Here is a 20,641-nt window from a genome sequence, read left to right as displayed (position 1 = left end):
GATTGCAATCAAAGATAACGCTCGCATTTTTTGGCCATGGAAGTTCAATGTAGCTAGCAAGTTCTAGTGGCACACATTCTGTGCACATAATTTTTATCACAATTCTCTTTACCGGTACATTGATGTTCATGTATTGTTATCGTCTTATTCCACTGCCGCAAACCGGGGTTATACCGCCTATGCTGTAATATTCAGCATGATAATGAAATAAAAATCTGCATGGCTGATGCAAAAATTTTTTATCAATTCTCAAGTTTGTCAATCGATCTTCTGTTGTGGGATTTAAAGCAAATATTCATCTCCTCTTTCTTGGGCAGTGGATACAATCTAAAATTGCCTCAGCAATTCTTGAGAGGTCTATCAGCCCTTGCCTTTGACTCGGTATGATAGACACCTCGTGGATGATTTGCTTACTATTCCTCTTTCATTTTGTGTAACATGTACATGTACACTGTACATGTACAGTACAGTATACTATTGTAATGTTCACTCTGTTTTTTTGTTAATGTCCCCCCTCCCACGGTAAGAACTTTTTGCATTTTGATGTTGTCGATGGTGCAGTTTGATGCATATTTTTGCGACAGTCCCACTTGTTTAAGGTAGCAGTATATTTTGATGTAGATTATTATTGAACAATTTGCCTATAAAATGGTATAATTTAAATACACTTCTTGTATCAATTCTTTTCACTGAATATCATGAACGCGACTGAACCCGAGCGAGCGGAGCGAGCGGGGGGGGGGGGGGGGGGGGGGGGGGGGGGGGGGGGTTGGGGGAGGGGAGGGTGTGGGAGGGGGTGTCCCCCTCCCACGGTGAGAACTTTTTGCATTTTGATGTTGCAAATGGTGCAATTTGATGCATAGTTTTGCGCGTTTTATCGACGTGAAACAGCCCCACTTGTTTAAGGTAGCAATATATTTTGATGTAGATTATCATTTGAACAATTTGCCTACAATATAGTGTAATCTAAATACACTTCTTGCATTAATTATTTTCACTAAATATCATGAACGAGACTGAACCCGAGCGAGCGGAGCGAGCGAGGGGGAGGGAAGGGTGTGGGAGGGGGGTGTCCCCCCTCCCACGGTAAGAACTTTTTGCATTTTGATGTTGTAAATGGTGCAATTTGATGCATGTTTTTGCGCGTTTAATCGACGTGAAACAGTCCCACTTGTTTAAGGTTGCAGTATATTTTAGTGTAGATTATTATTGAACAATTTGCCTATAAAATGGTATCATTTAAATAATCTTCTTGTATTTATTCTCACACTGAATATCATGAACGCTGTCTGTTCAGCAATCAAACAGAAAAAGAATGCACACGAGGGTGTAGATAGGGGCATATCCCCTCCCACACGAAAGTGATTTTTGCGTTTTCAGACCTGAAATTCAGCGATCTGGTGCAAATTTTCGGTGCAATACTTTTTCATCGAAGTGTTAAAATCACAGAATTTAGCTCTTATTCCGAATTTGCATCATCTGTGTGTATATACAAAGTCTAGTGAGGTAGAGCTTAGGGGAAGGGGGATTCCCCCTCCCACTCGCGGAGCTTTTGCGTTTTTAGAATTGAAATAAAGCGATCTGGGGCACACTTTTTGTGGAAAATTCGAAAATTGTCATTCCCAAAAATGTACCAAATCTATAGTGGGTAACAAGCAATGAATGGGTGGCAAGATACCTCTCCCATATTCAAGGGAGCCTTTTTTTTTCCGTTTTAAGCTTTTAGAACTGAAATTCAACAATCTGGAACACACTTTTGTTGGAATATCTGGAAATTTGTCAATCGGAAGAGAATTGTAGCAAGTCTGTGGAAGGAGATTCTGTACAGTGCACTCCCGTTATAACGAAATGCTCGGGACCGGCAGTTTTCTTTCGTTATAACGAAATTTCGTTATAACCGAACAAATACAATATATAACGAAAACAAGGAACCACGTATATTATGTTTGCTGAATACTCCTCATACACTGCAAAGCTATGTGAAATGTGATGGGATAACTGTATTACAATAATAAACGCAAGTTCCCCTCAGAAACTGTGTGTGACACAAGGAGCGAACACACAGTGGTGTGAAGCGTTCACCCATGCAGAGACGCTATAAATGCTTGTTCCGCTACGTATTTTCGAAAGCAATTCGCATTTCGTTATAACGGAGCACATTTCTTTTGTTTTTCTTTGTCTGTGGCGCTCGGAAAAGACTTCGTTATAACGGAAATTTCGCTATAACCGTGTTCGTTATAAGCGAATTTTGTACCATAGACTTTAATGGTGATAATTTTGGGACCAGAAGATTTACTTCGTTATAACGAAATTTCGTTATAACCGTGTTCGTTGTAACGGGAGTGCACTGTATAATTTCCTGATTGCAGTTTAACGTTTTGATGCGCACATTTTGTGTCATATTTGGAAAACTGTTTATGTTCAAAGTGTAGCCACAGTCTACTTCTTTGCATGTTGGGGGGGGGGGGGGGAGGGGCGGGCGGGCAAGGAGAAGGCGAGGGCGAGTGTTATCTCCATCCTTCCCTTACTATGGAGCTTTTGCCTTTTTCAGGTTGAAATTGAGATATTTCGTATACGCATATTTGATGGAATATTTGGGAAATCACCAAAAAAAAAAAAAAAAAAAAAAAAACTGATGGGGGGGGGGGGAGACTAAGGGAGGAAAGGGTCGATTAAAGGGGGAAATTCCCCTTGTACATGAGGGAACTTTGAGTTTTCGGAATATAAGTGATAATTCTTGTGCACTCAGAATTATTCATAATTTTGTGTAAATCTAAAAAGTGTACTAAGCTAGGGAAAGAGTCACGGAGGGGGAGGGTTTAGGAGGGAGATACCCCCTCCCAAGCACGAGAGATTTTGCATATTTTGAATTGAAATTCAACGATCTGGTGCACACTTTGACTGAAATATAAAAAAAAAAATATGATCTTATTTGATGAAAGGTTGCAAAGGAGACCCGCTTCATGTGCATGCATACAGTATACACGCATTTTTTTTCCGCCTCCCAAAATGTGATGAAAGGTTGCAAAGGAGACCCGCTTCATGTGCATGCATACAGTATACACGCATTTTTTTTCCGCCTCCCAAATCCCTGGTCCAAATCTTGGGGGGGGGGGGGGTGCTTTGACCATGACACCCCCGGTCCGGCAGCCACCCTCCCCCCCCCCCAAAAAAAAAAAAAAAAAAAAAAAATGAAAAAATGAAAAACGTTCCGCGGCCTCTGTGAATGACTTCAAAATAACCATCAGCCAAATATATCAGGTTTTAAGATTGGGGCATTAGTCACTGATAATTGTGTTTGATAAAAAAAAATGGAAATGTCATAAACTAATGTACATACCGTATGGTAAATTGTAAGGGTGTGACATCGTCAATTTCGTCACATTCATAAAAAACTGTTCAAGAACTGTTTCGTGACAATGAGAAAACTTCACAATTTCATAACTTTTCTACTCTTTCTTTTTTTAAAAAACTAACTTATTTGTCACAGATTTCCCTTTAAGGTACTATACGTACGCACAAATAACGATTGTGATAGGCTGGCGACACTTGAGATTGTTTTCGTTATAGGGCTTGGTCACTAAAATCGCAACTTTGTCTTATTCAGGGACCTCCATGTAAAATGAAAACTAGTTAGTTTATGAAATTATTATTCAGCATTTCATTGTCTCTACTACCGCAAGAAGGTTCTAAGTGGTAGCACTATTTTGGCTATACATGCACTCCATGTGCAACATTAGCCTCATTATCATATCCTCGAAACGTGTGTACAATGGTCCAGGTGAAGTAGATCTGCCCTTGTAGTACAGCATACATCATGCACCTTTTACTGATTTCACTAATGGACCATTATAACTGCCATCGGAAGACACTATAGTTCCCACCTTAAAGGCAATTTAAAAGACTTTATCCTTAGAGATGTCATTATGCTCGTATTAGTCAAGGCGCAGGGACCCAGAAAAAATGACTTCGTTCAACCCACCCCGCAGAAAAGGTTTGACTGCATGGGGTGGTCGGTTGGACCCTCTGGAACACCCCTAGGTAGTATGTGATTCCAAATTGTGGTATCAATAAAATTTTACAGGCCACTTTAGTTGCGAAAAGACCTTATTCTTCGAAAAAAGAGTCTGCGCGCGCTAAGACTACTACACGCACCACTAGCGCTGCTACAGTCGCCAGTGCCAGTGGTGCGTGTAGTAGTCTTAGCGCACACAGACTTTTTCTTCGACAATCTAGGGTTTTTACCTGCAAACCAACTTTTCATGCCAAGCTGGGATCGGTGTAGTGTAGTTTCTAGCCGTTTTTATTTCGTCTTTATTTCTCCGAGTTGCAGCAAGCCGAGTGACAGCGCATACCCAGTGATTGCGACGCCTGAACCGTTTTTTGTCGCAATCACTGGGTATGCGCCCTCACTCGGCTTAGCGCAATACAGCGGGCTTCTGCACAATACACAAGCTGCAATTCAGAGAAATAAAGACGAAATAAAAACGGCTAGAAATTAGACTAGGGTCGGTGACGCTTGTCGCTATTGTGGAACTGAAAATGACAAAATTATCACAGTTTTTGCATTTATTTCATGAAGAATTCATCAAAACGCCATAAACCTATTTATGTACATGTTGCTAGAGATGTCAGCAATACAATGGGATACATTGTAAGGTATAATATTGTGCATGGTTACCATGGTAACCGGATGCCTACAGGTGAGGTAACCCCCCCCCCCACCAAAAAAAAAAAAAAAAAAAAAAAATATCTGGAATCTAGACAGGTTTGTTTCTTTTGCCTGTCGTGCACATCACCCATTGTAGCAGGGAGGTGGGAAGTATTCCCACCTCCCTGATTGTAGATCGGATCTTAAAGTACCTACCTCAACACTATAAAATTAGCCTGGATAAAAGGGAAAGGACGCCCAAGATTTTTCCCTCATTCTCCCCTTAGCATGAATTCATTACTGCACATTTTGATACAAATTTACATATCATGATTTTTAATTTTATTCTATTATTTTTTTTTTTTACAATAGCTAACGAACACAAAAGTACGCTGAATTCTTTGATGGATAATACAGCGTACGTGTATATTCCTTCTTTAGAAAGGAATAAATATATCTCCATTCTTGAATAAACTTCCTTTAAGAACATGAATAATCAATTGCTTTCCTCTGCTCTTTTCCAGGATTGTTTCGAGTAACCATCGCTCTGTAAATACTCAAAAGAGCTAACATTAGAATATAATTGGCTTTGCTCTCTGTATTCACCTATATTTTTAAGGGAAATTTGTGTCCATACATTACTAAAAACTACATTTCCCTATACTTTGAAGTCAAATTTGTGTTGAAAGTACGATGGATGCAACTTTTTCATGCATTTTACTATTCGAAAATGATATCTTTCTTTCAATGGCCGTTTATTATGCCTTTGTTTACAAATTTTGCTGTAACTTGAGAATGCTTCAACATATTTTTCACATAATATGTGGTACACTTATGCAGAAGAAAGGACATGCTTATTGAGCTTTTTGAAATTATGGGCTTTAGTTTTTAAGTTATTGACAGCTGAATACTAATTGGATAATACTGGTTGCCATGGCAACAGGAGAAAACTTTTTAACGATAATCAATCAAAATGTTTTTTTTTTTAATTGCATCTAAAAAAAAAAAGAAAGATATCAAAGTTTGCAGCAGTAGGTGGCATTTGGGGGTTACCAATCACCTGTAGGCATCCGGTTACCATGGTAACCATGCACAATCTTATACCTCATAATGTATCCCACTGTATTGCTGACATCTCTAGCAACATGTACATATATAGTTTTATGGAGTTTTGATGAATTCTTCATGAAATAAATGCAAAAACTGTGATAATTTTGTCATTTTCAGTGCCCCAATAGACCGATTCAATTTCGATGACCTATTCACCTACCGCCGCTAGCGGCGCTATAACGGTCGCCATAACTGGGGGCTCGGGGGCTTCCAGGCCTCACGCTCCTTTTCCGGGCTCCCATATAAACCTGTGTTAAATGCAGCATATTCCATGAATCATAAAAAATCAATCGAATCGTAGATTTTTTTTAGATTGAAGTAGATGAAGGGAAATTTTCTCTGCTTTCAAGCAAACAACATATTTTGGGATGTTGTCCAGCTCTAAAAAAAGTTAAGAGCCTCCATACGAGACTAGTCATCCAGTCACTCTCAAAAATGATAAAAATAGCAAATTACCTCATACATCAATAAAAAATCATTAAAAATACAAAAACCCTGATTCATTCAACTTCTTCATAACCTGCAAAAGCTCCTGTCCTCAAGCAATGTCAAACACTACCAAAAGTGGCAATTTTCCACTTGACTGATTTTTAATGATTTTTTTGGTAAAAAATAACATTACCTCATCTTTGTACTGCCTTCCCGGTAGGCAATGCGCGAGTTGAATTAGGAGCGTGAGGCCTATAGAGCAGTCAAGTGCTTCCAAACACTTTTTGAACGCTTTCATCTTGTAGAGATATTAATTCCGACTACAACGATATAAAACTTTCTACATTTCATGCTTGTTTTCAGCAGAGTGGACCCCATCAAGCTACAATGCACCATGTACTGAAATCCAATCAATGCACCCTTGCTGGCATTATACCTTGGGTTCGGTGAAATTGGATGTAGGGCCCAAATAGACAATAATTCAATGACATTCATTCAGTCCAATTTGAAGGTTTAAATGCTGGATACCCTGAAAACCTCCCAAAATATCAAAATAATTATTCATATTATATCAAGGTAAATATTTAAGTTCAATGAGCAAGAAAGGGAAGTTCAATTTCACTGTTCCATGGAGCATTTGAGCCCACCACCAGGCCATAAATATACTATGATGTACTTTTAAAATATATATCACTGTAAAACTCGATATAAGGTAGGGATTAGAGTTCAGAGGTTAGAATATGAAGGATAGAATAAGATAGCATGGGAAAATAAGTGGGGGGGGGGGGGGGGTTCCAGGACATGCCTACAGAATGGCCCTACATAAGGGCAACAACAGAGAGCATGAGTACAGGTTTATACATTTTATGTTTTGTGGGGTTAGTGAGATGCTTCTGCTTGGATCTGGAGTCAGAATGCAAGTGTTCTTTATTCACTGTTCTCCAGTATTATTATTCCAACACATTTACAAGGTCACAGCCTTATTGACTCGGCCTGTAAAAAGCCAGCATACCACTGGATCATCACCCGCACTCTTGTCCATCTTAATTTCTAACTGTTTGGAATAATGTTTGCTCCACTCTTCCGCATTCATATCCAAGTCTTCTTGCTTGTCGCCATAAAACACCCCCCCCCCCTCAAAAAACAACAACAAAGAAAGAAAGAAAGAAAGAAAGAAAGAAAGAAAGAAAGAAACAAACAAACAAACAAACAAACACTGTTGTATAAAAACGTTCATGCACAAACCTGCTGGCTCCCTCAGATCCAGGACCAGAATATTGTGTATGACAACCTGCAACACAGATATATTATTCATTAAATGTCAGTAAATGACTATGACACTTTGAAAACTGATAGTCCTGCTACATTTTTCTGAGAGAATGATGCTGAGTTCGTTGTTAGAATGAAATGCAATGGAGTGAATGTGTAGACCACGAGTGGTGAATAAATGGCATATGGCTGGTGCGTGAACATGAATTCGTATACAGCAAGGAAACTTCCAACACAAAAAACCACTGTCTGCATGGGACCAAGCACGTCCATCACAGTTTTTACACACATAGCTCTCCATTTTCACAGTAAAAGTGAAAATAATACAGTTACACTGTCACTGGGTGTTAGTTTTGAGGTGTACAAGTAAACTTAAGGATATAGGCCCACAGTTAGGACGAGGGGAAGCTAGGCAGGGTGAGGGCTAGGGCGTAAGTTACTCGGTCTAACTTACGGTCGGACTACAGTTCTACACTAACGTTAGCTTAGACTGGTCGGACTAGAGTTCGGTCGGACTAGAGTTCTACACTAGCTTAGACTGGGTTAAATTTGAGCCTTGTTCATATTACTGGGCAGCTAGGGTTAAATCTGGGGTTAGAATCTGATTTTGGGCTGAAATCTTACTTTGGGTTGGCATTTAGGGCTATGGTTTGGATTAGGGTTAGGGTTAGGTTAGGGTTAGGGTTTGGGTTAGGGCTAGTTAGGGCTAGTTAGGGTTAGTTAGGGTTAGGGTTAGTACAGGGTTAGGGTTAATAGGGTTTTAGGGTTAGGGTTTTAACAGCTAGGGTTAAATTTGGGGTTAGAATCTGATTTGGGGCTGAAATCTAACTTTGGGTCGGCAATGGATTCAACTTTAGGGCTATGGTTAGAGTTGGGTTAGAGTTTGGGTTTGGGTTAGGGTTAGGGTAAGGGTTTTAAAAGCTAATGTTAGGGTTAAATTTGGGATTAGAATCTGATTTGGGGCTGAAATCTAACTTTGGGTCGGCAATGGATTCAACTTTAGTTCTATGGTAAGAGTTGAGGGCAAGGGCTACCTTAGAAATAGGACTACACTTGTTTACTAGTGGTCTGACTTACCCCTTAAAGAATATTTCCGAATTTAAGCTAGCAGGTACCATGGCAGTAACCCCGGGAACCTTCCCGTACACTCTGCACGCCGTTTGCTGGCGAGAACATCGCATTCTAGCAGACGACTCTCATGCCCACTGCCTACCAGTCTCACAGTATAGGCCTCACGCTCCTTTTCCGGGCTCCCATATAAACCTGTGTTAAATGCAGCATATTCCATGAATCATAAAAAATCAATCGAATCGTAGATTTTTTTTAGATTGAAGTAGATGAAGGGAAATTTTCTCTGCTTTCAAGCAAACAACATATTTTGGGATGTTGTCCAGCTCTAAAAAAAGTTAAGAGCCTCCATACGAGACTAGTCATCCAGTCACTCTCAAAAATGATAAAAATAGCAAATTACCTCATACATCAATAAAAAATCATTAAAAATACAAAAACCCTGATTCATTCAACTTCTTCATAACCTGCAAAAGCTCCTGTCCTCAAGCAATGTCAAACACTACCAAAAGTGGCAATTTTCCACTTGACTGATTTTTAATGATTTTTTTGGTAAAAAATAACATTACCTCATCTTTGTACTGCCTTCCCGGTAGGCAATGCGCGAGTTGAATTAGGAGCGTGAGGCCTCCAGCGAGCTAGCTACCCAGCGAGTTGCACTTGCAGCTCAGCAGCCTAGCGTACCCATCGCGCATAGTTAGCCGGGCCTGGCCGCTGCGCCGCGGCCGGCGACCGCCGCGCTAATATTGTGATTGTTTACTCACTGTGGGAAGTCATTCAGCGGCTTTTAATGCTTTTCTTTTAGACAAATTGATATGAGTGATTCGGACATATTGATCTACAATGAAAGCTTCAAAGGAAGGATCAGGAAAACATATTGTGCAGTTGCTGGGTGCACAAATAACAGAAAAAATGGAAATGGAAGCTGCACGGCAGTGTGTGAATTTCAGACACTGCTGACGCATGATAAATTAAGGCAAGAATTAAAGACAATTAAGTGAAATACAACGGTATAAAAAATGCACAGATTTCGAAACAAACTATGTCTACTAGATTCTCTATTAACTATCTTAATTAGGTTATCACTGCACATACGTAAAATATGTTGTTCATCTTAGAAGACAAGTTTAGATCAAAGAATTTGATAATTCACTGATGTTTTTTCTTATCCTTGGTGTCCTACTTGCCAAAGTTAGAATACACTTCCTGGCTAGACTTTATTATTATGACAAACATTTTACAGCCTACACTACAGCTAAATAAATGTTTCAAGATGCGTTAAATTCTTATACTGTTTTCACTTCTTCAATGTTCAGCACTGAATTGACCATAGGCCTATTCAATTTTGGCCTGAAACTCTGAATTTGACTTTTGATAAAGTGATACTTATAATTATTAAACCATGGATGGTGACAAACATATCCGTTTCATAATCATACTAAGAAAGTATGATTTAAAAATCACTTTTGTAGATTATAATATTAGGCGTTAGCGTGATGTTATGCAAGGTAACTTAGATTCTAGACCTAAAACAGTAGATGTTTTGGTTGTAGACATCAGGCGACGTAGTCGTTTAATAGAAACGCCTAAGTTAACGCGGTTAGATTTATATTCCGTTTGGTTTACTTAGTTAGGCTTGCTTGAAGTTATCGACAACCGAAAATGATATAGGATGTAGGGTTCTAGAAGTCAATAGGTCTAGATCTAGTCTGGACTCTTGCCTAGATTTCTAGACAAGATCTGACGTTAGACAGATTCTACCCTGCTGGCCCGACACTCCCGAGTAAAGGCAAAAGCCTGCCCTAAAAAGATTAAGTTAACTGATAGCTTGCAATTTATTGCGCCATATTTAGCTCACGATTCTTATCCATATTGTATCTAATTATATCAGTTAACTTGTCAACAGTCTAGGCTTACTAGCAAGACGTCTGCCTGCGCCTAGCAATAATTCTCCCCAGCGGTTTTTATTCTCTTACACAAATGTGAATATACGGGGCTTACATGCGAGTACCCAAGTCATCGCCAAAGAAATAGAGTCTACAAACACTCACGGATCGTACCGATATTTACCTTGAAATTCAAGTCTTGGCTACAGCCGTATGTCATCTACCCATTCGCTCATAGTCGGTATAAGTTGTTTAATTTTTTTAAATATTTAATTAGCTTGCGAAAAAAAAAAAAAAAGTAGACTCTAGTTGTCACAAAGCCAGATGCGTCGATCGCTGCCAGCGCCAGAGATAGCTAGCTGGCGGCTGGCGCCGGGTGGTAAAAGCACTGGCTGCCGCTGGCCGGCACCCTTGCCACGCACGCAGGGCGGCGCTTGCCGACCCGGCCTGTTTGGCCCCCAGTTATGGCGTCGCCTTAAGAGGGCGCACTTCCATGAACAGTCGCTTGAATCGGTCTATTGACCGATGACGCGCTATGTGTATTTTTGGCATGGGCAGCGCCATTACTGCGGTGTCTCAGCCGACCCCCCCTCCTCTCTCCCCACCCCTCTCACGCGCGCAGAATGAAAAACTGATGCATGGTTGTTTTAGCCAATGGGCATCTCGCACTGAGTGCGCGAATGCTTGCTTAGTGCGCGAACCTTTGTTACAAGTGCGCGATAAACATGTTGCCCGTGGGGTGGGGGAGAGCAGGGGGGGGGGGGGGGTCGGCTGAGACACCGCAATTTGAGCTCATGGCTGCGCCCAGCAGTGCCATAAAATGTCTGCTGCCCTCAACGAACCCGAATCGGTCAATAGCGACAAGAGTCACCGACCCTAGTCTAATTTCTAGCCGTTTTTATTTCGTCTTTATTTCTCTGAGTTGCAGCTTGTGTATTGTGCAGAAGCCCGCTGTATTGCGCTAAGCCGAGCGAGGGCACATACCCAGTGATTGCGACAAAAAACGGTTCGGGCGTCGCAATCACTGGGTATGCGCTCTTACTCGGCTTGCTGCAACTCGAAGAAATAAAGACGAAATAAAAACGACTAGAAACTACACTACACCGACCCCAGCTTGGCGTGAAAAGTTAGTTTGCACGCAAAAACCCTTGTCTGTCGAAGAAAAAGTCTGCGTGCGCTAAGACTACTACACGCACCACTGGCACTGGCGCCTGTAGCAGTGCCAGTGGTGCGTGCAGTAGTCTTGGCGTGCGCAGACTCTTTTACGTTTGTTCCAACAAATAATGATGAAAAGTGGCCTGTAAAATTCTACTGATACCATAATTTGGAACCACATACTACCTGGGGATGTTCATGGAGGTCCCATCTACCACCCTGTCTGGTCAAACCTTATCTGCAGGGTGGGTTGAACAAACTCCTTAATTAAGCCCCTTACAGGAATTAGCGCCTTGACTATATATGGAAAGTAAATCTATGTCTAAATGTTATGATTGTATTTGCAGATTCAAATAATCTTATTTCGTCTTATCTAATTTCTAGCAATCCTGTTCTTCTTGAAAGCAGTGCAAGCTATCCCACGTTCACTTGTATCTGTACAGAGAAAAAAAGTCTCGTTTAAAGTTTCGTCTGTACTGTATATTTTCGCAAGATGCTAGTACATCGATCTCCAGTGCACATAAGTAAAAGATTGGCGCCATTCAGCCCTTTAACACATTAATATGACGAGATTCATCGCAATCGCTGGCATAAAATTTCTTTACAGCATTACGGAAAAGCAGAGAATTTGTTTGATAATCCCTACCGAAAGGGGGCGAGAACTAAAACAACGATTTCCGGACTTTCTCTGACTCTGTCTCTCCTGATCTGTAGCGGAATGACACAGGCTGCGTTTTCCCGCCCCTAACTGTTGTACCCTCAATTTTCTCCTTCTTTGTCGGGGTTGACTTCTTGGTTCGTTGCTCTTTCTCATGCGTTGTAGCTTCACTTTTTGCTCCTTCAACTGGGCAATTCATCATCGGAGTAGTCTCATTGATTATTGACTCACTGTCGCGCCCATAAAGTTCAACTACACTTCCTTCAACTGACCCATTACCCACTAACGTATTCTCATGGGTTCGTTGCTCGCTCTGAGGAAATGACTTGCTGTCGACCTCTGATTGTTGATTGTCTGTCGTCTTGGTGTTTGATCGCAAATTATGGTTACTTGTACAGTACCAGTTGCGTTTATATCGTAATGCACATGATATTAACGTTACCGCTAAAATAAACATCACTGGAACAATAACTTTCACATGACTTTCACCAGGCGAGTTTGGTTCACTTGTATCGGGTGACGTGAAATAGTTTATTTCATCTGATGATCCTTTTGTGCTCTTTGGAGAGTCTGTGCTATAGGAGCTAAAGTTTAATTTGGGGCAAAATACCTCGCGCGCTCCGTTTATTGGCTGCTTGGCGAAAGTAGGCGGCTCAGAACAGGTGGGACTATCAACGTATGTTCTAAAATCTCCCTGCGAGTTTAGCCTGGAGTACCAAAGACGGAGAGTTTCTAGTTGACAGTCACAGTTCCAAGGATTGCCTTCGAGTAAGAAAATCTGAAGGCGACCTAGTGCCTCCTCCGTTAGATTCTCAAGTCTCATCAAGTTGTTATTGCGCATGTCCAGAGTCGTGATCCGCGGGAGGAGGAGAACTCTTCCAGTAGAAATCAACTGGTTGTCAGAAAGGATGATCGTTTGAAGTCGACTCAAATGGGCAAACATGTCGCTTGGTAATGTCTTCAGTTTGTTAGACCCGAGGTCGAGAACTGCTAGATGTCTCAAATTATCGAAGACACCAGGATTAAGACTTGACAAGCTATTGTTGTAGAGGGCAATGAACTTCAATTTGGTCACAAACTGAAAGGTTTCTGATTCAATGTCGTTGATGTTATTGTTGCTTAAGTATACGTCTTGAAGATCACTGGAGCCATTTAGGGCAAGACGGTCAATTATCCTGAGATTGTTACTTTGAAGGTTAATCTCTTTCAGCTTTGGTGCACCAGTGAAGACGTTAGATTCCACCTGTATGATAAAACAAATGAAGTAATAATTTTGGTCGTACTGAGAATTTTCAGATTGTGTCTGATATGCATGATGCGTGAAATAATTGAGGTTTAGCTTCAATTTACCTTTGTGGCTACAGCTATCATGCTCATGGTAATTCTGGCAAAGAGTTTTAGAAATCCACTTCAAGGGAACTGGCAACAGAATTTACTCTTTAATCACTTTCGCAGTTTTTTAACCTCTCTCTATTTAGAAACCAATCAGACCATTTCATGTTTGTTTGGGTTCAAGACCAAGCTTCTTGACGGCCACTACACATTTATCTATCTTTTTATTCTTTCGGCTTTCTTTCTGTTCTAATGTGAATAATATGTAAGGAACTACTCTTGCATCAAGATCACTTTGTAACCACTTCATATTTATTTTCCCTTGAGTTAATGCATGACTTCATGACGTCACAAAGACATCAAGAATTTAATACCAAAATCAGTTTTCAGTAGCGAGGACAAAGGCCCAGAGATTTAATTTGCATAATTTCTCATCTCTGCCCCAACAAGGGAATGTCATCAAACTAAAGGCAGACCAATTTCCCAGGAATACTTCAATATTTAATCAAAGGTAGCCATGGATTATAAGGGGGGTTTCCGGCCCCAGGTACCCTTTGACGTGTAAAATTTTGAAGGAATGCCAAGGATCACTGAGACATTTATATCGGTCCTAAAACGCAATAATGAAATGTTTTTCAGTTGATTTTAAATGCAGAATATTAAAGCAACACCTGCTGGATGATTTCAATAACATAAATCATTGTTTCATAATGTGGTCATTCAACCATAAAATAAACCACACTGCATGCATAAGCCATTGTTAGCTTTCAAAAACATTATTCCTCATCTTCACATGAACTTACCATGGGGATTATGGCCAAAATGCCAATATTTCATTATGTAGGATACGAAAAGGGTTTCCAGCCTCACGTGCTTATTGCAGCGTGACTGAAATGTCAGGTGGTCACTGATATGCGTGTGGGTATTAGCACAATATGAAAAAAGCATCATACAGTGGATATTAGTGCGCAAATTATCGCAATTCTTACTGCACAATTTAAATTGTTATTTTTCTTTCTTTTCAATGTGCTCATTCAACCGTAAAATTACGTGAATTGTGTGTAAAAACTGTTCAACACACGAATTCAGCCTCAATTGACAGAAATTACCACAAGAAACATGTCAAATCGGCCATTTTGGTAATTTTCACCCCGTGTTCACTCAAGCATGAAATTCTGCGCACAAGTCACATTGTACAATAAGAAGCACATAAATTATACGTTGCATGCCTTTTTATCCTGGAAAATTGAAATTTGTTCCGATATCACCAAATCAAAGTTGCAAAATTGGCCTTGTGAACTTCAAAAAGTGACCATTTTGACTTTAAGTCATGCTCACTCAAGCGTGACCTAGTGATATTCACTGAATTTCACATGAAAGGTAGCCGAGAAATACAGCTACATAATTATGTATTCAGATTTCCTCAAAGGTTCCTGATTCATAAATTACAGAGGTTTGTTTTAGGGGGAACTTACTTTTTGTTTAGTGTTTATATTAATATAATATGGTAAAATATGCAAACTCGTGCTGCTTCTCAGATTGATCCTATCGTAATAAATCTTATCAATATGGCACTTTTCGGTGAATTAAAGAAAATGGCATAATATATCCTTTGTGTGAAATGTTTGTTGTATTCATGATCATGCGCTGAGGGCAATACAGTGCACTTCCGTTACAACGAACACGGTTATGACGAAATTTCGTTATAACGAAGTAAAACTTCTGGTCCCAAAATTATCCCCATTAAAATCTATGGTGCAAAATTTGCTTATAACGAACACGGTTATAGCGAAATTATGTTCGTTATAACGAAGTCTTTTCCGAGCGCCACTGACAAAGAAAAACAAAAGAAATGTGCTCCGTTATAACGAAATGGGGATCATTTTCGAAAATACGTAGCGGAACAAGCATTCATATAGCGTCGAGCTCTGCATGGCGAACGCTTCACATCACTGTGTGTTCGCTCCGTGTGTCACGCACAATTTCCTATATAGGGGAACTTGCGTCATAAAACAAAGCGTGTACAATAATCTGAAATCAAATAAGGTTCGTTTTATTGTTCCGAAGGTTCTTTATTACAAAACACACAGATTCTGATACATCTAAATGTCCGTTAGTTCGGAAATGAAATCGGCTTTGATATTACGAACATTTGGCGTTATTCCAAAGTTTCGTTATTGATGTAAGGTTCGTTAATCCGACAATGAAATATGTTTTTTTTTACGACGGTTCGTTAGTCCGAAAATGATAGGATTCCAAACGTTCGTTAATCGGAACACACACACACACACACACACAAAGTTTTGTTAAATTTGTCATTTTTTTTTGTTTTGTTAACAACTTTATGCTCTCTTTTAGATGTAATATTTAAACGAAATTAAAAAGATTTCACATAGCTTTCCAGTGTATGATGAGTATTCAACAAACAGAATGTGACATGTATGCGCGGTTTCCTTGTTTTCATTACATAGGATTGTTCGGTTATAACGAAATTTCGTTATAACGAAAGAAAACTGCCGGTCCCGAGCATTTCGTTATAACGGGAGTGCACTGTATAAGACATGTTTATTGGGGGATAAAAGGAGGAATGACATTCGTCGTGTTGAAATTCAACGATGCGATGCATAATTTTAGGAAATACATCTAAAAATTCTTTCATAAAAAGGAACATTCATGGTGATGTGATACTATGTGCCACTTTTAATTGTTCCGCGTGTGCATCTCCACTGTGTCAGACTTAGTAGAGCGGGAGAAGATGTAGGGGATTTTATATTTTTAGAATTGAAATTAAAATGCCCCCCCCCCCAAAAAAAAGAGGATGTATAAACGACAAGGAGAGTTGTGAGATGACGTCACAGCCTTGCCTAATGTACTTTGGGCCGATGGCTCAGATTCACTGTGAATTTTATGTCTTGTTCACAGCTGCTTGGCCGAACTTGTTTAAACATGTAGGCCTCCTAATTTTGTTCAATTTTAAACTTTCGATAGAATCTAATTTCTAATATCTTTATAATCATGGTGAAAAGTCTTGTTTTCCAAATTGAATTTAGTAGACATTGGTGGCGAGGGATGAACTTGGATATTTTGAACTGCCACTGCAGATGAACTCTGTCATAGATATTGACCAGAAGAAGATTGATTCTTGAGTCATGTAATTATTTTCGATGCTTCTCTCGTCACCAACGTGTGTTTTAGAATGTCCGATAATAAAATAAAAGGGAGCTTTAGATTTGCGCGACGTTGACTTTAAAGAGATGGCAGTTTTGGTTGACACGGGGATTTAGATTTTAACTTTTCGCACGATGGTTAGAACCACTTGTAGAAAATATTGAAAAACATGCAATTCTAAGGCATATGGCAAATAAAAAAAATAAAGTGGTACTAACTAATGACAGGCGGGACCCATGACCTTTCTTAATTAAGGACCATGCCACTTTGTTTTTGGATATCTGAGCCATTCCAAAACTGAAATCATCAAATGAACTTTTGATTTCTCTTGGAATCATATGCCTATACACTAGTAAGTGGTTTTTAATTATCTTGCAAAAAGTTAAAACCTGAATCCCCATCTCGACCAAAACTATAAACTGTTACGCGCATGCGCAAATCCGCTTATCAAAATCAATCTCGAGACGTCTGGTTTTTCAAGAGGGTATCTGCGCGATAGGGTCCGATGCAGAGAGCTACCTTGTTAATTAATATGCATGACGAACGAGAAAGGGAGATAAAAGAACGCCCGCGCAGAACGGCCAACATAGTACCGGTATGTAATTTGTAACTGTGTTGTGTCGCAAATCCAAAGCTCCGTAATATCGTTAATAGTCACAAGCATTATAGACTAGAAACACTGTTACTATAACTCGTACGGCATCTACAGCTGCTTACCTGTCTGATTCTATTGTTGGACAAGGTAAGAACCTGGAGGTTAGTAAAACCCTCGAAGGTTCCAGGTTCGATTCTCACGATCTGATTGTGACTCAAGGAGAGGTAGGAAGCAGCATTACACTCCATGGGTACCTCACTCAACTGTCTGTTATCACAGTCTGCTCGTCGCTTTGCTTCTGAATAGGAACATCTGGTGTCACACGAAGCACTGGCTGGAGTCTGCTGACTTGGCATGCCTTGCCCGCTACGGTGGTCTACCAACAGTAGAGCAACCAGACACAATATGAGCATGCTCATTTTCCTCCATATTTCATCACTGCTATTGTCGTTGATCCGATCAATACACTAGCTACTGCATGAATTTGTAGTCATGTATATTATATGAAATGATTCCCAATAATCTAATGCTCCTTAACCAGTTTGCCAACATTGACTCAAGATCCAGAGGAACTTGAAGATATAGCGATCACCGAGGTTTGATCCAACAGGTGCCTAATATTTAGCGAGAATTTTCGTTATTGAAAACGGCGCGATACTCGCGCGTTGGTGATCACGTGTCACATAACGAGCCCCCCCCCCCCAGCAACCAATCAGATTTTAACACACAAAAAAAGCGCAGCAGGGTAATCCCCGAACACTGTTGTTACTGTAGTCTTTCACCTCCCTTGTAGAATAATGCACTGTGGTGATTATGCATTCTCATACGACTTACACAGTTAGACAAGGAAAAAAAAAAAAAAAAACCAAACCTAAAATTGAATACCCCAGTACATGAATTACTCAGGGGTTCCTGTTGGTCATGGTCAAAGTTAGAGAGAGAGAGAGAGAGAGAGAGAGAGAACGAGAAGTGGAAATGAAAAATTTGAATTAAATGGGAAATATTTGTAATGTCTTCTATAGGCCTACATACGAGCAAACAAAAACCCAGTCCCTCCCAGAATGTATTTCATACGGTCGTACGTTTCATCAGCCACAGGTAACAATATTAACGAAATTGCACATCCAAATTACTAAACTATCCGGATTCCACTTCCTATTGCTCTTTACCTCTTATTTCACTGTGCTTAGACATGTTCTTATTCAAGTATTATGCTTTGCTGGCTGACAGGAAAAGCGGCATATTGTGTGTGGAAAAAAAATGCAGATTTGCTGGTAATCAGACGCGTGCTATTTTTTTTTTCTTTCTTTGGCTTGTTTGTATTGTACGGAGACGGGACTAGAAGGGAATAAATGGAGATAAAAAAAAAAAAATAGATCCACAGAAAGAGATACGCAGAAAGAAAGTCAAAGACAGGAAGTGTGTGTGTGTGTGTGTGTGTGTGTGAGGGGGCGGGGAGAAATGTATGATTATGATATCCACTACCACATTGACAAACATTGTATCATGATAATGTGCATGACTGTATGTGTATGTGTGGACTTTGACTCACATTGACCCGGCTCTCTCACCCGTGATGGCGCGAATTATAATAGTGGAACTAACGGCTACTAACGTTTACGCAAAAAAAAAAAAAAAAAGAAGGAAAAATAGAACGTTCCTTTCTGTTGCTCGTGTCTTTGATTTGGAAATTATGCCTGGTCTGTATTGGTTGTATTATTGTGAATGATTGAAAGAAATTCATGAACAATAGGTTTTAGCTTTGGGAAAAAAGTGAGAGAAGCCTTATTAGATAGGGAAAAAAATATCAAAGCTATATCCCCTTTGGCAACGCCCACGTGACATGGGGAAGGGTTAAAGGGACTGTATAGTACTGGTTGAGGTAGGGATTCATGTTTTGAACATTCCTAAGTGAGATAATGAAAAGCTTCTTATGAAATAAGAAAAAGCATGTAATTTTAAGAAGGATTCAAGGTTTATTTGATGAAAATTGGTTTTCAAATGGCTGAGATATCCAAAAAAGTGCTAATAATAAAAGGCGACATGCCCCAACTTTATTGGTATCTCTTTGTTTCACCTTGTTTTTGGATATCTCAGCCATTTCAAAACCGATTTTCATCGAATAAACTTTTGATACCCCCTTAGAACTGCATGCTCTTTGACATCTCATAGAGTGGTTTCTGAATATCTCACAAAACGTTAAAAGCTAAATCTTCACCTTGACCAGAACTGTACACACCCTTTAAGCTAGTAGGGAAACGACCCACTGGCTTGAGAAAGCCCCCCCCCCCCCCCCCAAAAAAAAAAAAAAAACCCTCACCGAGTAACGTCTTTGCGTTTGTAGTCGACGTTACTTATGCTAGCAAAGATCTGTACAGAATGAAACGGGTTCAAAGGTGCAAAGGTCAATAAAGCCTCGCTCTAAATTGGAAGGCAGAAACATTATCACTGACTTTGTGATTATGATCAAGTGTTAGGGCCTTCATTAATTTGCTGACATTCTCCCAGATGTTTAAGAATTACTTGTTGTTCCAAAAACGAAGAAATAATGGGGGGGGGGGGGGGATCGGTCATTTGCACATGCTGGACCTTACCTGTGGGATCAGTTGCCTCAAGCTATCCGTTACATTTCGAATGTTGACTCCTTTAAAGTTGCCCTTAAAAGACTCATTTGTTCGTTACCGCTTTCCAGTAGAATTGTATATTATAATATTTTTTCCATCATCATTATTGTTTCATTCATTTTCATGTGCATATTTGTGTAATGATGTTTGTACTTCATAACTCATTTTTCCTACTGCGCCTTGAGCACGTTAAATAAGGTGGAATTGGCGCATTACAAGTACCCTGTATTATTATCAGTATTATTATTATTATTATTATTATTATCATCATTATTATTATTATTATTATTATTATTAGAATATGATAATGATCTTTGGATTGACCTCTTCCAGTACAGACATGACGCAAATCTCTCGTTTGAAGAGGCTACACCCCCGTAAATAATGCCAGTGTATATCTTGGCAATCAACGACTTAAAAACCAAAGATATAAAACACCTGTTTCTTGACCCTGGCCTAATCTAAGCATCAGTCATCGCCACAGCGCCACGGGGGGGGGGGGGGGGGGAGGGGGCACCGCGAGAGGAGGAGATTGTTTTGGTTTTGTCATGGGCTATGTAGCTCCATGGTGCGTGTGTGTGTACGTGTGTGTGTGTGAGTGTAGACTGGCAAACTGGCAATGCTCTCCTTCTTATTCCTGTATTTTCGTTATGTACGGGTCAATTTTTTTCGTTCGAAATGTAAAATGGATGACCA

The 20,641-nt window shown here is 39.9% G+C and overlaps 1 protein-coding gene across 1 annotated transcript; it reads right to left on the bottom strand.

Annotated features, from left to right (window-relative positions):
* Nucleotides 1-12,230: 12,230 nt before the first annotated feature.
* LOC140244012 (uncharacterized) lies at nucleotides 12,231-17,740 on the bottom strand. Its single transcript, XM_072323666.1, has 2 exons — nucleotides 17,444-17,740; nucleotides 12,231-13,469 (listed from the first exon to the last, which is right to left on the bottom strand). Exons 1-2 carry the CDS (start codon nucleotides 17,738-17,740, stop codon nucleotides 12,231-12,233), a joined length of 1,536 nt encoding a protein of 511 aa, XP_072179767.1.
* Between the last annotated feature and the right edge of the window lie 2,901 nt (nucleotides 17,741-20,641).

This window comes from Diadema setosum, chromosome 20 (assembly GCF_964275005.1).
Source record: "Diadema setosum chromosome 20, eeDiaSeto1, whole genome shotgun sequence".
In the NCBI taxonomy this organism is placed as follows: domain Eukaryota; kingdom Metazoa; phylum Echinodermata; class Echinoidea; order Diadematoida; family Diadematidae; genus Diadema; species Diadema setosum.
Note: the sequence above shows the minus strand (reverse complement) of the source record. Positions and strands in the feature narration are given on the sequence as shown.